The following is a 27,433-nucleotide window of genomic DNA, read 5'->3' on the forward strand; positions in this document are numbered from 1 at the left end:
TAGTTTAATGGACACAGCATCTAACCTAAATACAGCAACAAGCCAACATGCAGAAATTAAAATAAAAAAAAACTTCACCTCATCCAATCAGAGAATGTATTTTGGAGAAAAATGCAAAGCCTTCTGTAAATGGCACTTGTGCAGAGCGGGTGACCTCCTGTGGTTACTATGCAACAGTGTAGCTGCTCGGCACAGGACAGTGGCAATCACTATAGTAACAAGGACTTCTACAGGGAATATCCACGTCTACAGTGGTTCCGCAGGTATGGAATGCAACTATAAACTATTCAATAACTTCCATACCTTGCAATCAACTTTAATGAATTAGCCAGTGTCAAGTGAATACAAAGGATTAGGATCTTTTAAAAACTAGGCTGTTATGCAGTAAGAAACAGAGAATTTATTGCTTGACTCCCAACCTGTAAAAGTTTGAAGTTAAGTAGCAAAGAGATAGATCTAGTGCAGAGAGACCAGCCCATTTACTTTGGATATTAAAGTGGTTGTAAACCCACGTTGTTGACATTTACCTATAGGTAAGCCTATATTAAGGCTCACCTATAGGTGCTGTAAATATTTCCTAAACTTGCACTGTTTAGGAGATATTTACTTTTAATGCAGCCGAAGACGTCATCGGCACATGCGCTCTGAAGGAACGGCCACCCGTGCTGTTCCTTCAGAGCCCTGTGCCGTGAACGGCGGCTCATGCGTGGGAGTGATGTAATCGCGCCTCCGGCCAATCAGATGGCCGGAGGATGAAAAACAGGCAGCAGGACGGCCGAACATGTCGGCTGTCCTGTCACTGTGCAGGCAGCACTGCGGGGGCTTTGTTTTAAGGTAAGTATTTCATAATGAGCTAGTATGCGATGCATATTAACTCATTATGCCTTTGTCTTTACAGGTTTTTATTTTTCTCATATTTTGCTGAGGGTTTACTTCCTCTTTAAAATGTTGGGAGACAGACTAGGGTATTTTTTTCCTTTAAAGAAGTTCTTGAAACATGCTACTGAACTTTTAAAGTAGATCAGAGGGATGTACCTTGGGCAATTGTGAAGGAAATGCAGCAGATGCGGCATCTATACCATTTTACATAGTTACATTGTAGCTGAGGTTGATTAACCACTAGCCGACCGCCGCCCGACTATATACGGCGGCGGTCAGCCCCTCCCAGGCAAAGTGACGTACCAGTACGTCACTAGCCTGGGAGCCAATAGGGGGCGAGCGCGCGCCTCCGGAGGCGCGCTCCCGCCCCCGCTCGTTCACTAGGAAGCCCGCGCGTGTGACCGACGGGCCCAATGTCTGCCAGTCACTCGAGATCGTCGGGTGGAGAGGGAGAAAGGCAGGCGGCTAATGTAAACAAAGCCGTCTGTCATTCTTCCCTGTGTAAAAGCACAGATCACTCGGTCCTGCTATGTAGGGCCGTTGATTTGTGCTGTTACACACACAGCCACATCCAATGACAGTTAGAAACACGCCCCTAGGGACACACTTAACCCCTCCCTCTCCAATAAAGTTAACCCCTTCCCTGCCAGTGTCATTTTTACAGTAACAGTGCATATGTATAGCACTGATTACTGTAGTAATGTCACTGGTACCCCCAAAAGTGTCAGAAAGGTCAGTCAAGGGTCTTATCTGTCTGCCGCAATGTCGTAGTCCCGCAAAAAAAAAAAAATAAAAAAATAAAAAAAAATCGCAGATCGATGCCATTACTCATTAAAAAAAAAAAAAAAAACACAACAAAAATGACAAAAATCTTTCCCTTAGTTAGTAAACGCAATAACTTTTGCGCAAACCAATCAAAATACGCTTATTGTGATTTTTTTTTTACCAAACATAGGTAGCAGAAAAAAAATTGGCCAACAATTTAAAAAAATTTTGATTGGGGCGTGGTCTCGGCATGGAAGGGTGAGGACGCACCGGCTCGGAGCTCCCGCTGACCGCCGCTTTTAACTCCTATAATTAGCACCTACGGACCCCGGACTTGATCCCTCACATGCCTCCGAAGCGGCGCCAGTCACACCAGCCGCTGAGGACACCGCGGCCGCGCTCTGCATCGATCGGTGCTTATTTTTCCGGCAGCCACAGGCCGGGTCAGGAGCCTCCCAAGATGGCGCCGACACGAGGTACGCAGCAGGAGAGGGCGCAGTCTCCCATCCCTTCACCGCAGCTCCCGCTGCCTACTCAGCTCTCCCCTGTGTCTCAGGGCTCCTCCGCTGCCCCCAGTGCCACCACTGGCACAGCGGAGCTGCAGGGCCTGGCGGACTTGAGGGCACACATCCTCTCGCTCCCCACTGCTGCAGACCTGGATAAGCTGGCAGAACGGGTCGAGCGGGCCCTGCGGCAGGACATAGATGCTATTAAGGAGGACACCGTTCACTTGGGGAACCGGGTTGAATCTGTGGAGACCAGGGTGGAAGACTTGGTGCCTGCTGTACATGCCCTTGCCGCCAGATGCAGCCAGCAGGACAGACGCATCGATGCCCTGCTGGACCAATTGGACGATGTTGAGAATCGCAGCAGGAGGGGTAACATTCGCATCCGGGGACTGCCAGAGGCCACGGCTCACAGGGACATCGTCCCCACCTTGCAAGGTATTTTCAAGCAGATACTGGGCCATGACGCACCTGATCACATTGAGATTGATCGGGCTCATCGGGCTCTGAGACCCCCATCAGACGACCCTGGGAAACCCTGGGACATCATTTGTAAGTTGCACAAATATTCGGTGAAAGACCGCATCATGTTCCACATGCGGGGTGTCCCCTCCATAGACTTTGATGGCGCACGGATCTCTCTCTTCCCTGATGTTTCTCGTCGCACGCTAATGCAGCGCAGGGCTCTGAAACCCCTGCTGGAATCCATCAGGGGGGCCGATCTGACCTACCGCTGGGGGTTCCCTTTCAGCCTCACAGTCACCAGAAACGGCCGCCAGCATGTCCTTAGGCACAAGGATGACCTCCCGCACTTTTTGGCCCAGCTGGAGTTGCCCCCTGTGGACATCCCGGAGTGGCGAGTCTCCTCGGAAGCCCCCCTGCCTGCTCTCACTCCTTCGTGGCAGCCTGCACGTCGCAGGGGCCGCAATCGGCCCCGCAATAGACCTCCACGCACAGACCAGTGATGCCTCTCAGTGATGCCCCTCCGTGTCTTCACTTGGAAATCACCGCTGCCACTTTTGAACTCATTGCCCTTCTGACCGTGGATGGCCCCCCCTGTAGTGCCTTCTTTCCTCCAACGGACGATGATCGCCTGTGGCCTGCTGGACTTACATGGAACCTGTGGACCTTGTGACTTTCCGGCAGATTCCTCTATCTAACTATGGCTGGATGCCCTGCGCTGGGACTGCTTCCCTCAGTGGGATCACTGTGGGGTCCACTCCTCCCGGTGGAGTTTCAGCTGGACCCCCTGCTCTCTATGCCCTACCTCTTTCCCCCCCAGGGGCTTCGGCTCCCACCAATGCTGGACTCCCTGGAGTCCGTGGCAGATCCCCTCCCTTTTTTGGGGTTCTGCCCAGGTGTGGCCGGGGGCGCCCCCCTCCCTGCCCTGCCTCCCGTGTGGGAGCGGGGGGGGGGGGACCGCCCAGGCTCCCACAGAGTGTCCGCAGAGCCGTGAACAGTTCCGCGGCCCACCTGGACCTTGTTTTTTGTTTTTGTTGTTTGCCATGTTGTTTTTCCTGTTTGACCATTGTGTTGTGTTTTTCCCCTCTGTCTTTGTTATCGGGTGCTGATCGTTTCACCATTTTTCTGCAGAGTGCGCTGGTTCCAGTCCGTGGGTGCTGGGGGGTCCCTCATCCACTCCCCCGGGGTCGACCCGGGGCGGCCACTACCGGGAATGCTCCATGGCTTCGCTGAAGTTTCTGTCCTACAACGTCCGGGGACTCGGTTCCCCCTTCAAGCGTGGTAAGTTGTGGCTGGAGTTGAGGCGGGCGGGTGCACAGGTGGTATTTATACAGGAGACTCATTTTTGCTCCCAATCCACGCCACGGCTGCCGCCACATCTGTACAACCAGTGGTTTGTCAGCTCCTCTCCCCGCCCAAAATCTGGAGGTGTGGCCATTGCCATTCATAAAAATTGCCCCTTCGTGCCCATTGACCACAGCATTGACCCCCAGGGCAGGTTTGTCTTCCTTAAAGGAACCCTCTATGGAAAAACACTGACCTTAGCCTCCATCTATGCCCCCAACGCGGGCCAATTGTCCTTCCTAGAGTCCACACTAGACGCACTTTCCTCATTCCGGGAGGGCCGGGTGGTTCTGGGGGGTGATTTCAATTTCTGCCTAGACCCCCGGACCGACACCTCGGCAGGGCGCTCGGCTCACTCTGCCGCGGCCCACCGCCGCCTATTGCGGCTGTTGCACGCCTCGGGCCTCGTGGACTGTTGGAGGCTGCTCCACCCTTCCTCCCGGGATTACAGCTACTTTTCAGCAACCCCCAACTCTTACTCCCGCATTGACATGCTTCTCACTGATCAGGCGTACCTAGACGCCTTGGTGGGAGCTGACATAGGAACACGCACCCTTTCAGACCATGCCCCTGTATCCCTGTCCCTCGCGCCCCTGACTGACGCCAACAGGGCGTGGACGTGGCGCTTGAATGAAAATCTTCTGGACGACGCAGTGGTCGTCCAGAGGGTGACGGAGACGCTGGGGAACTACTTCAGAGAAAATGCCGGGGATGACGTCGCCCCCTCCTCCATTTGGGAGGGCCACAAGGCAGTGGTCCGGGGAGAGCTGATCTCTCAGGGGGCCAGGCTGAACAAGGAGCGCACGGCCGACATGAACCGGCTTCTCAGCAAGCTCCGTCAGGCTGAGCTACTTCACAAGCGCACGCTTTCAGCAGAGACCCTCCGGGAACTCGGTGCCCTTCGGGAGGCCCTGTCCGACATGCTCGAGGCTCAGATTAGGAGACGCCTCCGGTTCTTGTCTCATAAATTTTACGAATTTGGTAACAAATGCGGGCGCATGCTGGCGCGGGCGTTGCGACGGCAGCGGGCGGTCACTCGCATCCCGAAGCTACAGACAGCTCGTGGATCGCTCACCCAACATCCCTCCCGCATCGCGGAAGCGTTCCGGGAATATTATGCCCAACTTTATAACATTACCGACCCTCTGTCGCCGTCCGCGCTGGCTGCCAGGCGCGCGCGCATCCTGGACTACCTGGAGGGGTCCGCGACCCCGCAGCTTGCGGGGCAGGCATCCGCGTCCCTTGAAAAACCTATTACTGCGCTTGAACTAGAGGCGGCGATTAAGGGACTGCCAAAGGGTAAAAGCCCGGGGCCCGAAGGTTTTACAAACGCATATTACTCAAAATTTGGCTCTTCCCTCATCTCCCCGATGTGCGCCTATTTCAACGCCCTCGCCACGGGTTCTTCTGTGGCCCGGGACTCCCTCCTCGCGCATATAACTGTTCTTCCCAAAGATGGGAAAGACCTTACCCTGCCCAGTAGCTACCGTCCGATATCGCTCCTGAACACGGACATCAAAATACTGGCTAGAATACTGGCTGACCGGCTGAAACCCCTCCTGCCGTCGGTCGTTCACCCTGACCAGACGGGATTCATTGCGGGTCGGGAGGCGAGGGACAACTCTAACAGGGCGCTGCAGATCATCCACTGGGTAAACTCACAGCCGTCCTGTCCGCCCTGTCTCCTCCTGTCTACGGACGCTGAAAAGGCGTTCGACAGGGTGGATTGGACGTATATGGAGATGGTGTTGCGGCGCCTGGGGTTGGGACCGCGCATGTCCAGCTGGGTGGCGGCATTGTACGCATCGCCTGAAGCGAGGGTCAAGGCGGGAGGCTTCCTGTCGGCCCCCTTCCCGATCCGCAATGGCACGCGCCAGGGGTGTCCGTTGTCCCCGTTGATTTTCGCACTGACCCTGGAGCCTTTCCTTGCCAGGGTCGGGGCGAACCAGGACATTAGTGGGGTCACGGTGGGCCCCACCGAACACAAGCTATCCGCCTACGCGGACGATGTCCTCTTTTACATTACTAAGCCACAGACAACTCTACCGGTCCTCATGTCGGAACTGCGGGACTTTCAGGTTCTCTCGAACTTTAAGATAAATTTCGATAAGTCGGAAATCATGCCCCTTAATGTTCCACAGGAAATGGGAGACTCGCTGCGATCGGCGTTCCCGTTCACCTGGTGTCGCTCTAAACTTAAGTACTTGGGGGTGTTCCTGCCCAGCTGCTGTTCGAATGTTTACGAACATAACTATGCCCCACTACTGACGACGATCCGAAAAGACCTGACCGACTGGACTAAGCTATCTGTGACGTGGATTGGTAGAGTGAACGTACTTAAGATGAATATCTTACCCCGCATCCTGTTTTATTTTCAGATGCTACCTGTGCGCCTGCCCAGGTCCTTTTTCTTGAGCCTCAACAGCTTGTTCATACGCTTCATCTGGGATGGTAAGCAGCCCCGACTGGCTTTCAAGAGTATGCAACGTCCTAAACGTACGGGCGGCTTGGGGATCCCGGCGGTTCGTAGGTACTATGAGGCGGTTGCTTTGTAACGCATCCTCGACTGGCACCACCATGTTAGGGGCAAGCGCTGGGTCCCCATGGAGAAATTCATGGCGGGCAGGAACTTGTCCCATGCGCCATGGTTGTTGCCGCCCGACAGAGGGCTCTCGCCCCTGGCGTCCCCGGCCACCACGCATACTCTACAGGTGTGGGATGAGGTTAATGGGCGCCTCCAGTTGTCCACTCGCATCTCCCCGCTGGCTCCCCTGGGGGGCTACACTTGGTTCCCACCTGGGGAGGATGTATCCTTCTTCGGGACCTGGGCGCTCGGTGGGGAGATCCGCTGCGGCAGGTTTGTCCAGGAGGGGTCCATTGTGTCGTTGCCTGAGCTAAGAGAGCGTTATGGACGCTTCCCTATGGACTTCTGGAGGTATAACCAACTCATTCACTTCCTGCGCCCCCTTTTGGGCGAGGTGCGCTCTCCGACCCAGATGTCGTCTTATGAAAGATTGTGCATATCTAAAGACCCGATCCCTCATGCCATTGCGCTGCTTTATCAACTTCTGCAATCGGGCGGTCCTGTCCCGAGGCCGGCGTTTGTTCGGGAGTGGGAGAGGGACCTGTAGCACACTTTCACGGACCAGCAGCTGGACCACGTGTACCAGCTGACGCACTCCAGCACAGTAGACACTAGAATGCAGGAAAATGGGTATAAGTTGCTCACCCGCTGGTATCGAGTTCCCTCGAGGCTCGCACAGATCTACCCGGGCCAGTCAGACCGCTGTTGGAGGGGCTGTGGGGAGCGGGGCTCCTACCTACACATATAGTGGGAATGCCCGCTCCTGCGTCCCTTCTGGCTGGATATCCGGGCCCAGATAGCTGCGATCCTGGATGTGGACGTCCCGGACGACGCGAAGCATTTCTTGCTTCACCTTCCCTCCGTCCCCCTGTCGCAGTACAGAAAGAGTGTTTTGCCACACCTTCTGAACGCGGCGCGCCGCTTGGTACCGATTTATTGGAAACAATCGGCGGTGCCAACCCGTGCATCCTGGGTAAAGTTGGTGAATGATATCATGTCGGCGGAGAAATGGATGGCCAAATGTAAAGACAGATATGATAAGTTTTACGCTAAGTGGGCGCTCTGGATACATTATACTACCCCTGACTCATAGAGACCCCTAGCCCAGTTGCATCTGCCTTTGCTAATATTGAGATGTTTGCTTCTTTACTTCACGTTCCACCCGATCCCCCCTTGGTTTTTCTTCCCCACCCAACCCCTCCCCCTTCCCTTCCCCAACCCCTCCCCCTTCCCCCCTTCCTTTTTTCTTTCATTCCCCGCCATAGCCCTACCCTAGCCTCAGCCTCCTTACCCTTGCCTCACGCTGGATGGGTGGAGACCACCTTGCTCCCCGCCCACATTGCCCTGTAAGTACTTTTTCACTTTGTGCCTAGATCTGTGGCTGCAGTTGTGGGGTGGGGGAGGCGGATGACGGGGAAACTCGTGGGCGGGCCACCGCCCCACCCGTTGGTGCACGCAGCAGTAGCTTCATGTGTTTAAGATTTCAGCAATGATTCTGAGTGCCCCTTCTTTTTGTTTTTTGTTCTCCATCTTCCCTTGGGCTCATGTGTGTCGTTACCGGATTTCGGGGGTTCCTGTTGCTCCCCCACTTTTGTTTCCATTGTATATCCTGCTTCATTGTTGTATTGTTTCTTGTCCTTTATTTTTCTTAAATAAAGATTATATAAAAAAAAAAAGAAAATTTTGATTTTTACATTTTTTTGGGGAATTTCATATTAAAAAATGTGAAAAATATTGTTATTTTTGCAAAATTGTCGCTCTTTTTTTTGATTATAGCGCATGATCAAAAAATCACACATGTGATCAAATACCACCAAAAGAAAGCTCTATTTGTGGGAAAAAAAGGACGTCAAATTTGTTTAGGTACAGCGTCGCACGACCGCGCAATTGTCCGTTAAAGTCACGCAGTGCCGAATCGCAAAATACCCCCTGGTCAGGAAGGAGGTAAAATCTTCCGGGGCTTAAGTGGTTAAAGACAATAGTCCATCCAGTTCAACCTGTTTAGGTGTGTGTAGACATAATCATTTCCCATACCCCTGAGTGTTTTGATCTTGGAGATGTATGTCCAAGAGTCTTTTAAAAGTAGCCATACTCCCCAGCAGTTACTACCATTTGTGGAAGCGAGTTCCACAATCTTATTGCCCTTACTGTAAAAAAAACCCTTGCGTAGCCTGGAGGTTAAATCGCTTCTCCTCTAATCACATTGAATGGCCTTGTGTCCTCTTGCACTCTTTGCGACTGAATTGTTTTTTTTCTATGCTGAGATCACTGTTGAGGTATTTGTAAATCGCTATCATGTCCCCTCTCAGGCGTCTCTTCTCTAGGGAGAATAAATTGAGCGCTTGTAATATGCTCCTTATAATTGAGGTCCTCCAATTCCCTAATTAGCTTAGTTGCCCATCTTTGGACTCTTTCCAGTTCCAGCACATCCTTTCTGAGGATTGGCAACCAGAACTGGACAGAATACTCCAGGTGTGGCCGGACCAGAGTTTTATAAAGTGGTAGAAAAAAATAATTTTAAATAGATTAATTAAAAAATTAGGACATACTTGTCGATAAACCCAAAACTTCAAATACCTAGGTTTTTCAGATATCACTTGAACATGAGAAAGTGAAACACATATGAAATGTTTGGGTAGAAGTGTTGATTTGTTCCAGTTACATAAAAGCCCAGAGAAACATCCAAAGTCCTCAATGATAGGCACAACATGCTCAACAGAGGAATGTGTATAAAAGGTAAAAGCAAAATCATGTGGCTCACATACAGATGTGTTGTCCTCTGTACAGTAATCAAGACAGCAAGAGGTTCAATGAAGCGGAAACAGGTGGGATAGGAATTATTTACCCCAACTCTTGCTCGTCAGAAGGTATATAGCAACTGTAACGCTAAAGAAAAATGTGGCCTGGGACTCAACAAAATAGAAGTGCCCGACCACTCAATTTTGCAAACAAAATTATGGTAGGTGTCACCACAAAAACCTCTGTGATATGCAATGTCACATATAATACACATCGAACTAAAAATAAAACATAAAAAATTAAACTTAGCAGGGATGGCGGAACCCCCTCCTGTAGATATTTGCCATAAAGATTAACTTCAGGTGCAATAATTCCATCCATGTAACTTCACAGGTAATACACATGAAAAGGAGAAGACAAACATTTTTTTTTAAACTTAGCAGGGGTGGTGGAAATTCCTCTACAGATATTTGCAATACAAATTAACTTCAGGTGCAATAATTAACATTATAATAGTAACTAAAACATAAAATTCAGTGTAACAATCTAAAAAATTAAGTTCCAGAGTGCAATAATGGTGGGAACCTCCCAGCTAAAAAGTTGTTTGAGTTAATCTGTATTGCAAATATCTGGCGGGGGATTTCCACCACCCCTGCTAAGTTTTATTTTTTTATATGTCTTTTACTTCTTTTGAGGTGTATAAACTTCAATATTGTCACAACACCAGTCTCTGTGGTATATAACGTCATATAAAACACACATCAAACTGAAAATAAAAAATTTAACTTACCAGGGATGGCGGAAACCCCTCCTATAGATATTTGCAATACAGATTAACGTGTGCAATAACTCCAGTGATATGTGATTTCAAATGTAATACACATCAAAAGGAGAATGAGGCATACATTTATTTTTTTAAACTTAGCAGGGATGGTGGAAACTCCTCTACAGAAGTTTGCAATATAAATTAACTTCAAGAACTTTTTTCTTTTTTTTTCTTCCAAAAAACATTTTATTGAAATTTGAGTTGTTTCCATATAGGGGTCAGTCATGTATCAATTACAATAAGGAACGAGAAACAAAAAAGGAAAAAGAAAAGTAACAAGTCATATCTGTAGGCACATTGAAGACATACATCATTCAGTGTACAATTTACAGCAAGATTTTATTACAAATATATTAAAACAAATAAAAGTAAATGAGTAATCCAGTATCTAAAGTTTGATGCAGGGGACTGCACAGAGGAGGGAGGAGATACAAGGGTGCAAGGGAACAAGGAAGGGAAGCCGGTCCTGGGCTGGAGCATCCCAATAAATTCGCCCTGTTGCGTGATGTTGGGGAAACCAGTCAGGGACCAGCATTGCTGGAGCAGAGCGACGCCCCTAGCTGCCAGGGGAAGAACACCTCCAGTGAGGGCGGGAGAAAGGGAAAGGAAAGACAGGTTCTGATGGTAGGGAACTCAATTATTAGAAGGACAGACAGGGCAATCTGTCACAAAGACCGTGAGCGCCGAACTGTCTGTTGTTTACCGGGCGCTCGGGTTCGGCACATCACAGATCGGGTGGACAGATTACTGGGTGGGGCTGGGGAAGAACCAGCTGTCATGGTACACGTGGGAACCAATGACATGAGGCAGAGGGAGATGGAGAGTCCTAAAAAACGATTTCAGGGACTTAGGAACTAAGTTGAGGAGTAGGACCTCCAAGGTAGTATTTTCAGAAATACTACCTGTACCTCGAGCCACACCAGAGAGGCAGCGGGAGATTAGGGAAGTTAACAAGTGGCTGAGGAGCTGGTGTAGTAAGGAGGGTTTCGGGTTCCTGGAGAACTGGGCCGACTTCTCAGTCGGCTACTGGCTCTTTAGTAGGGACGGATTGCACCTAAATGGGGAGGGTGCAACCTTACTGGGTGAGAAGATGGCCAACAAGTTAGAGGGGCTTTTGAACTAGGTGATGGGGGGGAGAGTACAGATGTAGAATTAGCCAGTGGGGAGCAAGGTTCAGCGGGCACAAATGATGACATTAGCGGTAGGGTGTTCAGAGTTCCTAAATCCAAGGTGGGCATGGGGAAAGATCACAAGAGCAGCCTAAAAACAACATCAAACGAGGATATAGTTTGCATCCGGTCAAAATTACAAGGTTTGTAAACCAATTCTAGAAGCCTGGCCAACAAGATGGGAAAATTGGAGCTGCTGATGTATGATGTATAAGGAGGACTTAGATTTTGTGGGGATTACAGAGACTTGGTTTGACAGCTCTCATGATTGGCTGGCGACCATGTGGGGGTATTCTCTTTATCGGAGAGATAGAGAAGGTAAAAAAGGGGGAGGGGTATGTCTGTATATTAAGAACAGTGTACAGGTAAATATGAGGGATGATATTAATAATGGAGCTATGGATGAGGTAGAATCGCTATAGGTAGAACTTCAAAGGGAAGGCACTATGGGGAAAGAAATATTGGACGTATGCTATAGGCCCCCCAACCAGCGGGAGGAGGGGGAGGCGGACCCTCTTTTCACAGATTGGAGTGGCAGCAAGAATGGGAAATGTCATTATAATGGGGGACTGTAGCAGAGTGTTCCAGAGAGAGCCAGGAAAAGTCCTGTTCGGGGTTTATACATCACCCAGGCATCTCTCCTATACCTTTAGGGATGTCTGAGCCATGATCCAGTTCGGATCTTCGTCCTCTTCACCAGGCCAATTTAATCTCACCTGAGACAGACAGCAGTGCTCTCTCTCAGCCTGGGAACACAGACAACGTTTGTCTATGAGAGCGGAAGGTCAGTAAAACTACCTGTGTGTGTCTTTGGAAGCTGACAAGCTGTAGGCTTGCTCAGTCTGTGTTAGTTAGGGACTGCATTGTGTGTAGTAAGCGCCGGGACACGGCTAGGCTTTTGTTTATTATTATTATTATTACTGCTTGTTTTCTAAAAAGGCACTGTACAGCACCTGTATATAGACTTGTATATAACACCAATAAACACCGCATTGTTTGTCACTACCTCACTGGATTTGGTATCTGCGCCTGAAAAACTGCTTATCCCAGGGAGCTTTGCACCTGCTACCTGTTCCCCAGCTTACATATGGTGGAGGCCTACGGGCACTGGTAGTAAGTTACTACTTAAAGGGGCAGTACCTGGAGTGACTAAACATGGAAGAAATCCTCAAACAGTTGGTGTTATCGAACGCTGCACAGCAGCAAGCGAACTCTTTGTTTAAACAACAGATTGGTGTTGTACAAGAACAAACGCTGCACAACAGCAAGCAAACTCTTTGATTCAACAACAGATTGGTGCTGTACAAAATCAAACCCAGTTGATGTTTGAAAAACTGGCAAGTGCTGCAGAAGCAGACAGAAAGGTGCTGGTTGAGGTGGTGCAGACACTTGCACAGGAGTCTGCTGTGAAAACAGAAACAGTTAGAGACCGCTCCTCAGCCATCCATGTTGGTCGCTTCCTGTCCAAGATGACTGCTGATGATGACCCAGAGGCCTTTCTGGTTACATTTGAGAGAACCGCTGAGAGGGAAGGCTGGCCCAAAACCCAGTGGGCAGGATTGATCGCTCCCTTACTTACTGGGGAATCGCAGAAGGCCTATTACGATTTGGAGTCCGTGGATACAGGAGAGTATGAAAAGGTCAAGCAGGAAATCCTGGCACGTCTCGGTGTCAACTTGGCAGTTCGAGCCCAGCGGGTCAACAGCTGGTCCTTCGGAGATGAGAGGCCCTCAAGATCACAGATGTTTGACCTAATCCACCTGACGCGAAAATGGCTACAGCCGGAGTCCTTGTCTGGGCCACAAATAGTGGAGCGTGTAGTCATGGATCGGTTCCTGAGGTCATTACCAACTCCTTTGCAGAAGTGGGTGAGTCAAGGAGACCCCAAGTCGGCAGACAACCTGGTGGAGCTTGTTGAGAGGTACTATGCTGCAGAGAACCTGGTCACCACCCCTACAGCTGCACAGACTTTCCACCCAAAGCCACGGTCTCCCCAGACAACCGGTAAGACTGTTCCAGGGGAAGTGGGTGGTCAGCATGGCAAGGAGACAGGGGGGAGGATTTTTGGTGACAGAGCTGAAGTTTGGCGTCCCAAACAAGGGAAGCCACTGCCTGTCAACAAACCTAACTGGGGTAACATCAGGTGTTTCCGTTGCCAGGAACTGGGACATGTTGCAGCAAACTGTTCATTGACAGATGAACCCATGCAGTGTGACATGTCTCTTAGAAGGCAGTCTATGTTTGCTGCTGTTTCATGCGCTGCTGCGCCAGGTGTAGGAAAACACATATGCCAAATGACTGTTAATGATAAGCCTATTGCAGCCATGCTGGACTCGGGAAGTCTAGTGACTTTGGTTAAAGCAGAAATGGTTGAAAATGTGAATTTAAATGCAAAAAAAGTTGCTGTGATCTGTGTACATGGTGATACTTGGGAGTATCCTATAGCGACTGTTCGCTTTGAAACTGATTTAGGTACGGTGACCCATCCGGTCGGACTTGCGCCCCACTTAGTGCATGAGGCCATCATTGGTAGAGACTTCCCTAAGTTTTGGGAACTGTGGGACGGTCCCGACTCGGTCACAGTAACTGACTCAGTGGTGGAGCCAGAAACCCTGGCCATCACCGACAATGTGGGTTTAAGGGATCCCTCTCAAGGTTCCCAGGATTTTCCTTTCTCTGTTATGGCAGGAGAACTGGAGGAGCCTGAGGAAGTCCCCACAGTCAGTCAAGGTGGACAACCTTCTGCTAACCCTGAGGGTACATTGGAGTTTGCTGATCTTAATGTACACAAGGAAAACGTTGGTACCGAGCAGAGAAAAGACCCTAACCTTGCCAGGGCCTGGGAGAATGTAGTAATGATTAATGATGTACCTGGCGAACCAGGGGACAGGCCCTGTTTTCCTTTTTTCAGCAGCAATGAGGATTTATTGTATCGTGTATATAAAAAGAACGATGAAATTGTTGAACAGTTGGTGGTCCCTAAGCCTTACAGACGAGTGGTGCTGGAATTGGCTCATGGACACTTACTAGGAGGTCATTTAGAGGTTGAAAAAACCACTGAAAGGGTGTTACGCAGGTTTTACTGGCCTGGGATACAGAAAGATGTTGACAATTATTGTCAATCTTGTCCTGTATGTCAGATGTCAGCCCCACTACCCCACTTCCGAAGTCCTTTAGTGCCCTTACCCATTATTGAAGTGCCCTTTGAGAGGATCGCCATGGACCTTGTAGGTCTACTCCCCAAGTCTGCCTGGGGTCATCAACACATTCTGGTAATCATGAATTATGCTACCCGTTACCCCGAGGCAGTTCCCTTACGCACTGCATCCGCTAAGAACATTGCTAAAGAGTTGTTCATGGTGTTCAGTTGCGTTGGGGTCCCTAAGGAGATCCTTACGGACCAAGGCACCCCATTTATGTCACGAATAACTAAAGAATTGTGCAAGTTATTTAAGGAGACCCGGTTGCGAACCTCTGTATACCACCCTCAAACTGATGGCCTTGTAAAACGCTTCAATAAAACATTAAAGAGTATGTTAAAAAAGGTTGTGGACAAGGATGGAAAAAACTGGGACTTCTTGATTCCATACTTGATGTTCGCCATCAGGGAAGTACCCCAGTCCTCTACGGGATACTCTCCTTTTGAATTGCTTTATGGGAGACACCCTCGGGGACTCTTAGACATAGCCAAGGAAACCTGGGAGGGGGAGCAGACACCCCACAAAAGTGTCATTGAGCACATCGCTCAAATGCAGGACAGGATTGCAGCGATCATGCCTATGGTAAAGGAACACTTACTGCAGGCCCAGGCAGCCCAACAGAGAATATACAACAGGGGAGCCCGACTCCGTGTCTTCTCACCTGGTGACAGGGTCCTGGTGTTAGTTCCCACTGTCGAGAGCAAGTTCCTAGCTAAGTGGCAGGGTCCCTTTGAAGTATTGGAAAGAGTTGGGGAGGTCAATTATAAAGTGCATCAACCAGGAAAAAGGAAGCCAGAGCAGATTTACCATATTAATCTGTTAAAGCCCTGGAAGGATAGGCTGGCCTTAACTGCGAGGTCCGTCCCTGTGACATCTAGGGTTATTGAGTCCCCTCTGGTCCCTGAGGTCACGGTTCCAGGTCTTATTCCCAAAAACAAGAAGCTAGAGAGTTCCTGATAAGGAGTAGAGAGAAATTTTCGTTGTTACCTGGTACGACTTCAGCGGTTCAGCATGATATTGTTACTGAACCTGGGGTCCGTGTCAAGCTCAAACCGTACAATTCCCGAAGCGAGGAGAAAGGACATTAGTGATGAAGTAAAAAGGATGCTGGAGCTAGATGTCATTGAGGAATCCAATAGTGACTGGTCAAGCCCCATCGTTTTAGTCCCAAAACCGGATGGTACTTGGAGATTCTGTAACGACTTCAGAAAACTCAATGCAGTGACAAAGTTTGACACATACCCAATGCCCAGAGTGGACGAACTTATAGACAGACTTGGCAAAGCCCGCTATCTAACTACTTTAGACTTGACCAAAGGATATTGGCAAATACCCCTGACTGGTAGCGCCAAAGAAAAGACTGCGTTTGTTACCCCAGAGGGTTCATTTCAGTATAAAAAAATGACCTTTGGGTTGCAAAATGCCCCTGCGACATTTCAGAGGGCCATGGACAGGACCCTAAGACCTCACCGACAGTATGCAGCTGCCTATCTGGATGATATAGTGGTACATAGCACTGACTGGGAGTCTCACTTGCCCCGTGTACAGGCAGTTCTGGATTCCCTCTTCAAGGAAGGTTTTACAGTAAACCCAAAAAAATGTGCCATTAGTTTAGAGGAAGACAGGTATTTGGGCTACACTATTGGTCGTGGAGTCATTAAACCTCAGTTAAACAAATTAGAAGCCATCCAAGAATGGCCACGTCCTGCAAACAAGAAGCAGGTCAGAGCCTTTCTTGGAATTGCAGGGTACTATAGGAGGTTTATCCCGAATTTTGCAACTCTAGCTGCCCTACTGACCGACCTTACGAAAGGGAAATAATCTGTAATGGTGAAATGGTCCCCAATAGCAGAGGAGTCTTTCCAAGTCTTAAAGAAGGCTCTTTGTGCACAGCCAGTGTTGTACTCCCCTGATTTCTCCAAGGATTTATTGGTTCAGACGGATGCGTCTGATGTAGGTATTGGGGCCGTATTGTCACAGGTACACAATGGGGAAGAACACCCTGTGGTGTACCTGAGCAGAAAGCTTAATGAACACGAGAGAAAGTATGCAGTCATTGAAAAGGAATGTTTAGCTATAAAGTGGGCCTTGGACGCACTAAGGTACTATCTGTAAGGGCGCCAGTTTGATTTGATAACTGACCATGCTCCTCTGAAATGGATGGCCCAAAAGAAGGAGACTAATAGACGGGTGAACCGGTGGTTTTTGGCTCTACAAGATTACTCCTTCACTGTAAAACACAGGCCAGGTGTTGAGATGGGGAATGTAGATGCCCTGTCCCGTGTTCACTCCTGTTTGGCCACAGGTGTTCCAACCCTGGGGTTGAAACAAGGGGGGGGGGGGGATATGTAGCAGAGTGTCCCAGAGAGAGCCAGGAAAAGTCCTGTTCGGGGTTTATACATCACCCAGGCATCTCTCCTATACCTTTAGGGATCTCTGAGCCATGATCCAGTTCGGATCTTCGTCCTCTTCACCAGGCCAATTTCATCTCACCTGAGACAGACAGCAGGGCTCTCTCTCAGCCTGGGAACACAGACAACGTTAGTCTATGAGAGCGGAAGGTCAGTAAAACTACCTGTGTGTGTCTTTGGAAGCTGACAAGCTGTAGGCTTGCTCAGTCTGTGTTAGTTAGGGACTGCATTGTGTGTAGTAAGCGCCGGGACACGGCTAGGCTTTTGTTTATTATTATTATTACTGCTTGTTTTCTAAAAAGGCCCTGTACAGCACCTGTATATAGACTTGTATATAACACCAATAAACACTGCACTGTTTGTCACTACCTCACTGGATTTGGTATCTGTGCCTGAAAAACTGCTTATCCCAGGGAGCTTTGCACCTGCTACCTGTTCCCCAGCTTACAGGACTTTAATTATCCAGATATAGACTGGGCAGAAGGAACCGTGCATTCATCCAAGGCTCGGCAGTTCCTAAATGTTTTGCAGGACAATTTTATGGGACAGATGGTAAATGCACCGACAAGAAACAATGCGGTACTAGACCTACTGATTACCAACAATACAGATCTGCTCACGGATATAGAAATACATAGGTCAATAAGTTTCAGTATTAATCATAGTAACAGGAAACACAGGGGTAATATAAGGACACTGAATTTCAAAAGAGCCAATTTCCCAAAACTGCGCTCTTTGCTAGAAAATATCAAATGGGATAGAACCCTGGGAACAAAGAAGACGGAGGAAAAATGGGAGTGCTTCAAGAGCATACTAAACAAAAGGGATTGGCCAGTGCATTCCAAAGGGAAATAAAAACTAAACCCTGGGTGGCTAAACTCCAACATAAAAATGCATATTGATACTAAAGAAACGGCCTTCAAAAAAAATACAGGGTTGAGGGGTCATTGGCAGCATTCAAGCATTACAAAGAGTGTAATAAGAAATGTAAAGGCAAAATCAAGGCGGCTAAAATAGAACACAAGAGACATATTTTCTCAATTATCAAGAGGACAGAGAGGGCAATCTGTAAAAAAGATCTCGGTAGCCGAACAGTATGTTGTTTACCGGGCACAGAGTTCGGCACATCGCAGATCTGGCAGACAGATTATTGTGCGGGGCTGGGGATGACCCAGCGGTCATGGTGCATGTGGGCACTAATGACAAAGTAAAAGGAAGGTGGAGGATCCTAAAGAATGATTTCAGGGACTTAGGTAATAGATTGAGGAATAGGACCTCCAAGGTGGTTTTCTCTGAAATACTGCCTGTACCTCGAGCCACACAAGAGAGGCAGAAGGAGATTAGGGAACTTAACAAGTGGCTGAGGAATTGGTGTAGGAAGGAGGGGTTTGGGTTCCTGGAGAACTGGGCTGACTTCTCAGTCGGCTACCGGCTCTTTAGTAAGGATGGGCTGCACCTTAATGGGCACGGTACAGCTCTTTTGGGGAGAAAGATGGCCACCAAGTTGGAGGGGCTTTTAAACTAGGAGACGGGGGGGAGGGCTCAGAAGTAGAGTCAGTCAGGAGGGAGCAAAGGACAGAAGGTAGTATTAGAGTCAGCAGCGACAGTAGGGCCATAACGTCAATTGGTAGGTCTGTGCGGGAAAACCTCAGACCAAACAGGAATAAACATAACCGCCAATCACATTTAACTTCCGTAAAACTAAGAGGGGTATATGCTAATGCCAGGAGCCTAGCTAATAAAATGGATGAGTTGGAAATGTTAGTACATGAGGAGGACATAGACCTTGTGGGAATAACGGAGACTTGGTTCGACCCCTCACATGACTGGCTGGCCAATATCCAAGGGTATTCGGTGTACCAGAAGGACAGGGTAGCAAGAAGAGGGGGAGGGGTATGTCTATATGTCAAGAACAATGTAAGGGTGATAGAGAGGAGTGACATTACAGAAGGGATGAGTATGGAGTTAGAATCCGTGTGGGTAGAACTCCATAGGGAAGGAGAAAAGGGAAAAGTAATTGCGGGGGTTTGTTATAGGCCACCTAAACACAAGGGGAGGAGGTAGAGCTGGAACTTTTAGCACTATTGGGTAAAGTGGCAAAACTAGGATCAGTCATCATATTGGGGGACTTCAATTATCCCGACATTGACTGGGTAGAGGGGACTACACACTCACAGAAGGCCCGTCTATTCATGGAAACCTTACAGGATAATTACATGTCACAGTTGGTGGACTCTCCGACTAGGGAAAACGCAGTCCTGGATCTATTGATCACTAATGACCCAGGCCTAATCTCTGAGGTAGGAGTCCAGGACAACCTGGGCTCTAGCGATCACAGGATGATCACATTTAGTGTAAATAACAATATAACACGGCAAGTGGGGAACATAAGAACCCTAAACTTCAGAAGGGCAAACTTTCCAAAATTATACTCCTTGATGGAAAGGGTAAACTGGGACCAAACCCTGGGATCCCTGACCACAGAGGAAAAATGGGAATGCTTTAGGAACATATTAAGCAAATGCATCTTGCAGTGCATTGCTAGGGGAAATAAATTTAGAAGAGATAAAGCCAAACCTGGCTGGCTAAACCGTAGCGTTAAAAAAACTTATTAGGGGAAAAAAATTGGCCTTCTGGAAATATAAATCAGAGGGCACAGTATCGGCTTTCGACCAATACAAGGAGGCAAATAAGAAAAGTAAACACGAAATCAAGATGGCTAAAATAAACTTTGAGAGACAAATAGCGGAGGATAGTAAAAAAAAACCCAAAGAAATTCTTTAAATATATCAACAGCAAAAACACTAGGGCAGAGCATATTGCACACATAATCAACGATGATGGGAGGATGGTTACAGAGGACACTGAAAAAGCAACCGTGCTGAATGCTTTTTTCTCGTCGGTATTTACACAGGAAACGGAGGGGTACACTGACCATGACTGTATGGTTAGTAGTAATACACAGGACTTGCCACTATGGCTTACAGAGGGTGAAATCAGGGAAAGGCTGGATAAACTTAACACAAACAAATCACCAGGCCTGGATTGCGTACATCCGAGAGTACTCAAGGAACTCAGTATGGTTATATCTAGACCATTGTTCCTGATCTTTGCTGACAGTATTAGGACAGGAGATGTACTGGGGAGTGGAGGAAAGCTAACGTGATTCGGACATTCAAAAAAGGGTCAGAGGCATATACCGGGAAATTATAGGCCTGTCAGTTTGACATCAATAGTATGTAAACTTCTGGAGGGGATGATAAGGGATTATATCGTAGAGTTTGCTAAAGACAACATCATCAGCAGTAACCAGCACGGGTTTACAAATGGGCGTTCTTGTCAAACCAATCTCCTAACGTTCTACGAGGGAGTGAGCTGTGAGCTAGATAGGGGCAGACCATTGGATTTGGTGTACTTAGATTTCGCTAAGGCGTTTGATACAGTTCCCCGTAAGCGCTTAATTTATAAAATAAGGTCTGCAGGTATCAACAGCAGGGTTTGCTCTTGAATACAGAACTGGCTAAAAGGGCGTGTCCAAAGGGTGGTAATAAACAGCACATACTCAGACTGGTCTGAGGTGGCAAGCGGGGTGCCCCAAGGCTCAGTCCTGGGACCAACCTTGTTCAATTTATTCATAAACAGCATTGAGGACGGGATCAGTAGTTCGATATCAGTTTTTGCAGATGACACAAAATTGGGCAGGGCAATAACTGCACAGCATGAAGCAGATATCCTACAGGATGACCTGGACAAAATAAAGAAATGGGCAACGACTTGGCAAATGAGGTTTAACGTGGAGAAGTGTAAGGTTTTGCACTTGGGGACTGGAAACATAAAAGCACAATACACATTAGGAGGGGAACCCTTGGGGGAATCAAAAATGGAGAAAGATCTGGGAGTCTTGGTTGATGATAGACTAGGCAATAGCACGCAATGTCAAGCGGCAGCTGCCAAAGCCGGCAGAATATTAGCATGCATAAAGAAAGGTATGTATTCCAGAGAGAAGTCTATAATCCTTCCACTTTATAAAACTCTGGTCCGACCGCATATGGAGTATTCTGTCCAGTTCTGGTCGCCAGGCCTCAGGAGGGATGTATTGGAGCTGGAGAGAGTCCAGAGAAGGGCAACTAAACTAATTAGGGGATTGGAGGACCTTAATTATGAAGAGCGTCTGCAATCGCTTGATTTATTCTCCCTGGAGAAGAGACACCTGAGGGGGGACATGATAGCAATTTTTCAATATCTCAATGGGGATCTCAGCTTAGAAAAAAAGCTGTTTAGTCGAAGGGATTGCATGAGGACTCGAGGGCATACAATGCGATTAGAGAAGAAGCGTTTTAACCTCAGGCAACGTGGGGGATTCTTTACTGTTAGGGCTACAAGATTGTGGAATTCTCTACCACAAGAGGTGGTTTCTGCGGGTAGTATGGTGGCTTTCAAAAGACTCTTAGACGTACATCTCAAGCATCAGAACATTCAGGGCTATGTGAGATGATTAAAGCCACACACACCTACACAGGTTGAACTGTATGGACTATTGTCTTTATTCAACCTCACCTACTATGTAACTATATAGCGGAAGAGAGTAAAAAAAAAACCCCAAGAAATTCTTTAAGTATATAAATAGTAAGAAAGCGAGGCCAGAACACATTGGCCCCATAAAAGACGACAAAGGGAATCTAGCCACAGAGGACAGAGAGAAGGCGAAAGTGTTAAATAATATCTTCTCTTCAGTCTTCACAAAAGAATTGGAGAGCTACACTAACCCAGCTTGTAATGCTAAATTAAATAATACACCTCAGGAAGTACCCCCATGGTTCACAGAAGATAGACTTAGAACGAAACTAGAGAAACTTAACATAAATCACCGGGACCGGATGGCTTGCACCCGAGGGTTCTTAAAGAGCTCAATCAGGTGATAGCCAGACCATTATTCTTGCTCTTTAAGGATAGTCTACAGACGGGTATGGTTCCAGCTGATTGGAAAAAAGCCAACGTGGTACTAATATTTAAAATAGGGCAGAGATATATCCCGGGTAACTATAGGCCGGTCAGCCTAACATCAGTAGTCTGCAAGATTTTGGAGGGGATGTTAAGAGACTACATACAAGACTTTAGTAATGAGAATGGTATTATTAGTAGTAATCAGCATGGATTCATGAAAAATCGTTCTTGCCAGACCAATCTATTAACATTCTACGATGAGGGGAGTTGCCATCTAGACAAAGGAAAGCCTGTGGATGTGGTGTATCTGGACTCTGCAAAGGCATTTGACACAGTTCCCCACAAATGCTTACTGTACAAACTAAGGTACATAGGTATGGACCATAGGGTGAGTACATGGATAGAGAACTGGCTCCAGGGGAGAGTCCAGAGGGTGGTGATAAATGGGGAGTACTCAGATTGGGCTGGTGTAGAAAATGGGGTCCCCCAAGGTTCTGTCCTGGGACCAATCCTGTTTAATTTATTCATAAACGACCTAGAGGAGGGGATATCTAGCACAATCTCGGTATTTGTGGATGATACTAAACTAAGCATGCCAATATCTTCGATGCAGGATGGGGAAACCTTACAAGCAGACCGGAACAAAATAATGGGGTGGGCAACTACATGGCAGATGAGGTTTAATGTTGAAAAATGTAAAGTAATGCACTTGGGCATCAGAAACAGGAAAACAAGCTACTCACTAGGGAGGGGGGGGGGACCTAAGATGGAAAAGGAGCTGGGGGTCCTAGTGGACAACAGGCTTGGCAGTGGCATGCAATGCCAAGCCGCTGCAAGCAAAGCCAACAAAATACTGGCATTTATAAAAAAAGGGGATTCAGTTCAGAGATAAAGAGATTATTCTCCCACTCTACAAGACTCTGGTCTGGCCACATCTGGAGGATTCCGTCCAGTTCTGGGCACCGGTCCTCAGGAAAGATGTGCTGGAGCTGGAGAGAGTCCAGAGAAGGGCAACAAAAATAATTAGTGGAATGGAGGACATCGGCTATGAGGACAGACTACAAGCATTAAACTTATTCTCTCTGGAGAAGAGACGCTTGAGGAGGGATATGATATCAATGTACAAATACTGTACTGGTAATGACCCTAGCATAAGGAACAAACTTTTCAGAGAAAGGGAATACAATGAGACACGTGGCCACTCACTAAAACTAGAGGAAAAACGGTTAACCTTAAAATACGTGAGAGATTCTTTACTGTCAGAGCAGAAATGATGTGGAATTCTCTTCCACAAGCAGTAGTATCAGCAGGGAGCATCGATAGCTTCAAAAAACAATTAGATGGGCACCTTAAAGACCACAACATAAGGGGGTATACAATGTACGGTTAACATCAAACACACATCATAGGTTGAACTGGATGGACTGATGTCTTTTTTCAACCTCGCAAACTATGCATCATACTGTAACATAGCATTGTAGGGAAATAGGCAATTGGGGGAGTGATAGTAAGGAATGGGGGTGATGGAGTTGTCAGAAGGCATTATGTTTCACACTCCTGGGGAAGAAGGGTGATGTGTATTAAGGGGTCGGGGAGAGCATGTTAAAGTTCTAATGAGGGGTAGAAATTCAAATAATTTTTTAGTTGGGAGGTTCACACCATTATGGCAATTTATAATTTTTGTTTTTTTTAGAGTGTTACACTTAATTTTATATGTTTTAGTTACTATTATATTATGAATTATTGCACTTGAAGTTAAAATCTTATTCTCCTTTTGATGTGTATTACATGTTAAATCACATATCACTGGAATTATTGCACTTGAAGTTAATCTGTATGGCAAATATCTATAGAAGGGGTTTCCACCATCCCTGCTAAGTTTCATTTTTATATTATATCACAGAGACCGGTATTGTGGTAATAATGAAGTTTATTGTGATTTCCATACATCGCCGTACATACCAAACTGCGACCCTTTGCTTGCCTTTAACTGCGCCTAGAGGCATTTTTCCTGCCACTGACCGCAACACTGGGGAATAATTCCTGCCACTGACACCAACAATGGGGCAGAATTCCTGCCACTGACACCAACAATGGGGCATATTTCCTGCCAATGACACCAACAATGGGGCAAATTTCCTGCCACTGACACCAACTATGGGTTGTGACTAGGGATGTGCTCATATACCAGCACTGAATGCTGTTAGAAAGATCTCAACACTGCAGGAGGAGGAATATTTCGAATACTGAATTGTAGCAGAATAAAGCGGGTAAAATATATAATTATGGGCATGTGTCTACAGTTCAGTAATGATTAAATAAAGCATGTAAGGGCAATAAACATGTTTATCAACTGTTGTGGCTGGAGGGGGAGAGATTGCATGAGAAGGGGGCTTGATTTATGTTAAAGTGGACACATTTAACTTGTACAGGCCTAGTGTACCCAACCACATTCACTGCAATTTCCAAAGGTTCAATGTAGTTCCTTTTACTGTACAGAGAGAGAGAGAGAGAGAGAGGAGAGGCTATGATGTAATCACTGCTGTAACACCTCCTCCTTGGCAGAGCAGATGCGGGTTTCTTTTGAATTAGAGAGATGACTTCCTGAAAATTCAGTTAGACTTGTCTCTTCAATGGTAAAGAATTTCACAAATGTATCAACTGTTTAGTGTTTTGTGTAGGGGGTGTACTAATGGGTGATTTTTTTAACTATCACGGAGTTCTTCTTTAAGAATGATGGACATTTAAGTATGAGCAGGACAGCCACTTTAGTAAATATCAGAATCTGATGAGTTTGATATCAGCTTCATGTTGGCTGCTACAGCAAATATCCAGGATTTGAGAGTCCAGTGCAAAACTGGCATCAGCTATCAATAGATCATCTTGTATTATTCTTTAAGTTCAGCATCCTAATCCTGCAGAGCTGGAGCGGGATATCCTATTTCCTGACCAGAATTTTAAATTGGGCTTATAATAGGAGTAGTGGTGTATTGTCCAAACCTCCTAGAGACAGGGTATTTTGCCATAGGTTTGATTTTGTGCCCCCACTCAATATTGGGGGGAAAATATAAGTTTAAATATATTGTAAAAAAAAAAAAATACTTAAAAACAGCAGCCTGAAAAAATTTACGCAGATTATCAATAACAACTCATAACATGGAAAATAAATTACGAGTACACAAAATGTCCTATAACACTCACCACCGTACATCTTCTCAAACACCAAGAAGAATTTTTCTTCCTCTTCAAAGAACTCAATTAGTTCAAGGACATTGCTGTGACAAACAAGAAAGCTGTTAGAGGTATGTTCCAACCACATACTTGTCACTTTTTGCATAATTTCTCATATTCACTCTTACCTGTGACCTTGACATTGATAGAGCATTTCAACCTCTCTAAAAACTCTATTTCGGCTATGACCAGGTCTCTTTTCTATGATCTGGGATGTAAAATATTTAGATGTTTACAAAGGATGCACTGGAAATAGTGACGCAATAAAAATGTATTTAAAGTCAGGTCCATAAATATTGGGACATCGACACAATTCTAATCTTTTTGGCTCTATACACCACCACAATGAATTTGAAATGAAACAAACAAGATGTGCTTTAACTGCAGACTTTCAGCTTTAATTTGAGGGCATTTTATGCTGCCCCCTACAGGAGTAGGACACTAGGCGGAAAAAAGTTTGACATATGCCATAGGGCAGTCCCAGGGGGTATACTCCCACTTCCTGCTATAGGTCTTCAGTTTTGTAACAACCAGTGTGAGAATAACATATAACCTAACTCAATAGAGGGGTGGGTGCTGTGTTTGTCAATGAACATCAGAGAAAAGGATTTTACGGTGAGACAAAAAAATCCAGTTTTCTCTTTCGTTTATTGATGGACACAGCTCCATATCTTCTTGACCCTTGGGACGTCCCAAATCAGTGTCAACATGAGGGGTGGGAAGAGCTCACCTGACAAAAAAAATACACCCTCTCCAGGGCTGAAATTTGGCCTTTGATGGTACCCAAGGGGACCCCCACCTGACCCCCCCCCCCTCGAGACTTACACCAACACCAAGCAATGTACGCCCTCCAGACTCGATGATAAATCTTCCTAGAAGTAGATTTTATAGGTTTTAACAGCGTAGGAATCACCGATTCAGACACCCCTCTATCCTTTAGAACCTGGCTTTCAATAGCCAAGCTGTTAAAGCCAGCGACTGTAAAGCAGGATGGAGATAGGTCCTTGAGCTAAAAGATCTTCTCTGACAGGGAGTCTCCAAGGGACATCGGCGACCAGCCATACTAGATCTGCGTACCAAGACCGGCAAGGCCAGTCTGGGGCCACTAGGATGACCGGAATCCCTTCTGACATGAGGAGTCTCGGCAGAATTGTTACCGGAGGAAAAGCATATATCAGACGATACTGGCCCCAAGGGGCCACCAGAGCATCTATGGTGTCGGCCAGAGGATCCTGAGACTTTGCTACGAACTTCTGTACCTTCCTGTTGAGACGAGAAGCCAACTGGTCCACATCGGGAGTCCCCCACTGGAGACAGTTGATGAAACAATGGGTGAAGAGACCATTGCCTCTGATCCAATGCCTGCCGACTGAGGTAGCCCGCCTGCCAATTTTCCACCCCTGGAATATGCACAGCAGAGAAGGATGGAACAAAGCCTTCTGCCCACCTTAGAATGCCGGCTACTTCCCGGGCCGCTAGGACACTTTTGGTGCCCCCTTGATCACTGGCATATGCCACGGCCGAGGCATTGTCCGATTTAATCCTTACTGGGCGCCCCTGCAGACGATCCATCCATTGGGACTGGTAAAGCCCGATAACTCGAATTTCCAGGATAATGATTGGCAAACTGGACTCCTCCAAAGTCCAAACCCCCTGAGCACAATCGGTGCCCAAGACGCCTCCCCACCCGGACAGGCTTGTATCCATGGCGACCACTGTCCAATACAGGGGGAGAAAGGATTTTCCATGTCAGAGAACAGAGCCACCAGATCAGGGACCCCCACGTACCCTGGCTCAACAGGATCAGATCAGATTGTCTAGAGACTGTGGATTCTTATTCCATTTGGCAAGAATCTCTCTTTGCAGGGGTCTGGTATGGAACGGACCAAACGAAACCTCAAAAAGGTGGAGACCATCAGGCCCAGCACTTGCAGAGAGATTACCACCCGTTGGACATCAAGAGCTGAATCGCATCTCACCTCCAGAAGAAACACCCAGGCCGAGGTTGAGTCCAGGGTCAGGCCCAGGTAGTCCAGTTCGGTGGACGGGACCAGAGCAGATTTTTGGAAATTCTGTTTCCATCCGAACGCTTGCAAGGTTTGCACAGAAGTGTCCAGATTGACTTTTAAGGCATGCAGAGAATCTGCTCGAAGGAGGTCATACAGGTACCCCAGTATCGCAATCACCTTCTGTCGTAGCAATGCTAACACCGGGGCCAAAACTTTCGTCAACACCCAGAGAAGCCGAGGCGAGACCAAAGGGTAATGCCACGAATTGATAGTGCTCCTTACCCACGGCAAAGCGAAGGAAACGATGATGCCCGACATATATTGGGATATGAAGGCAAGCATCCTTGATATCGATGGAGGCCAG

General features: G+C 47.4%; 1 protein-coding gene across 2 annotated transcripts in view; it reads right to left on the reverse strand.

The window, feature by feature from the left end:
- Window positions 1–27,433, reverse strand: part of MKNK2 (MAPK interacting serine/threonine kinase 2) — a 186,661-nt gene that overhangs the window by 66,855 nt on the left and 92,373 nt on the right. For both annotated transcript variants that reach the window (XM_082265327.1, XM_082265328.1), the window contains exons 6-7: window positions 25,189–25,268; window positions 25,031–25,104 (exon numbers count right to left, since the gene is read on the reverse strand). In XM_082265327.1, the coding sequence (XP_082121453.1) occupies window positions 25,031–25,104; window positions 25,189–25,268 (154 nt within the window). The remainder of the gene's footprint in view (window positions 1–25,030; window positions 25,105–25,188; window positions 25,269–27,433) is intronic.

Source organism: Pelophylax lessonae, assembly GCF_965119305.1.
Source record: "Pelophylax lessonae genome assembly, chromosome: 1".
Lineage (NCBI taxonomy): Eukaryota > Metazoa > Chordata > Amphibia > Anura > Ranidae > Pelophylax > Pelophylax lessonae.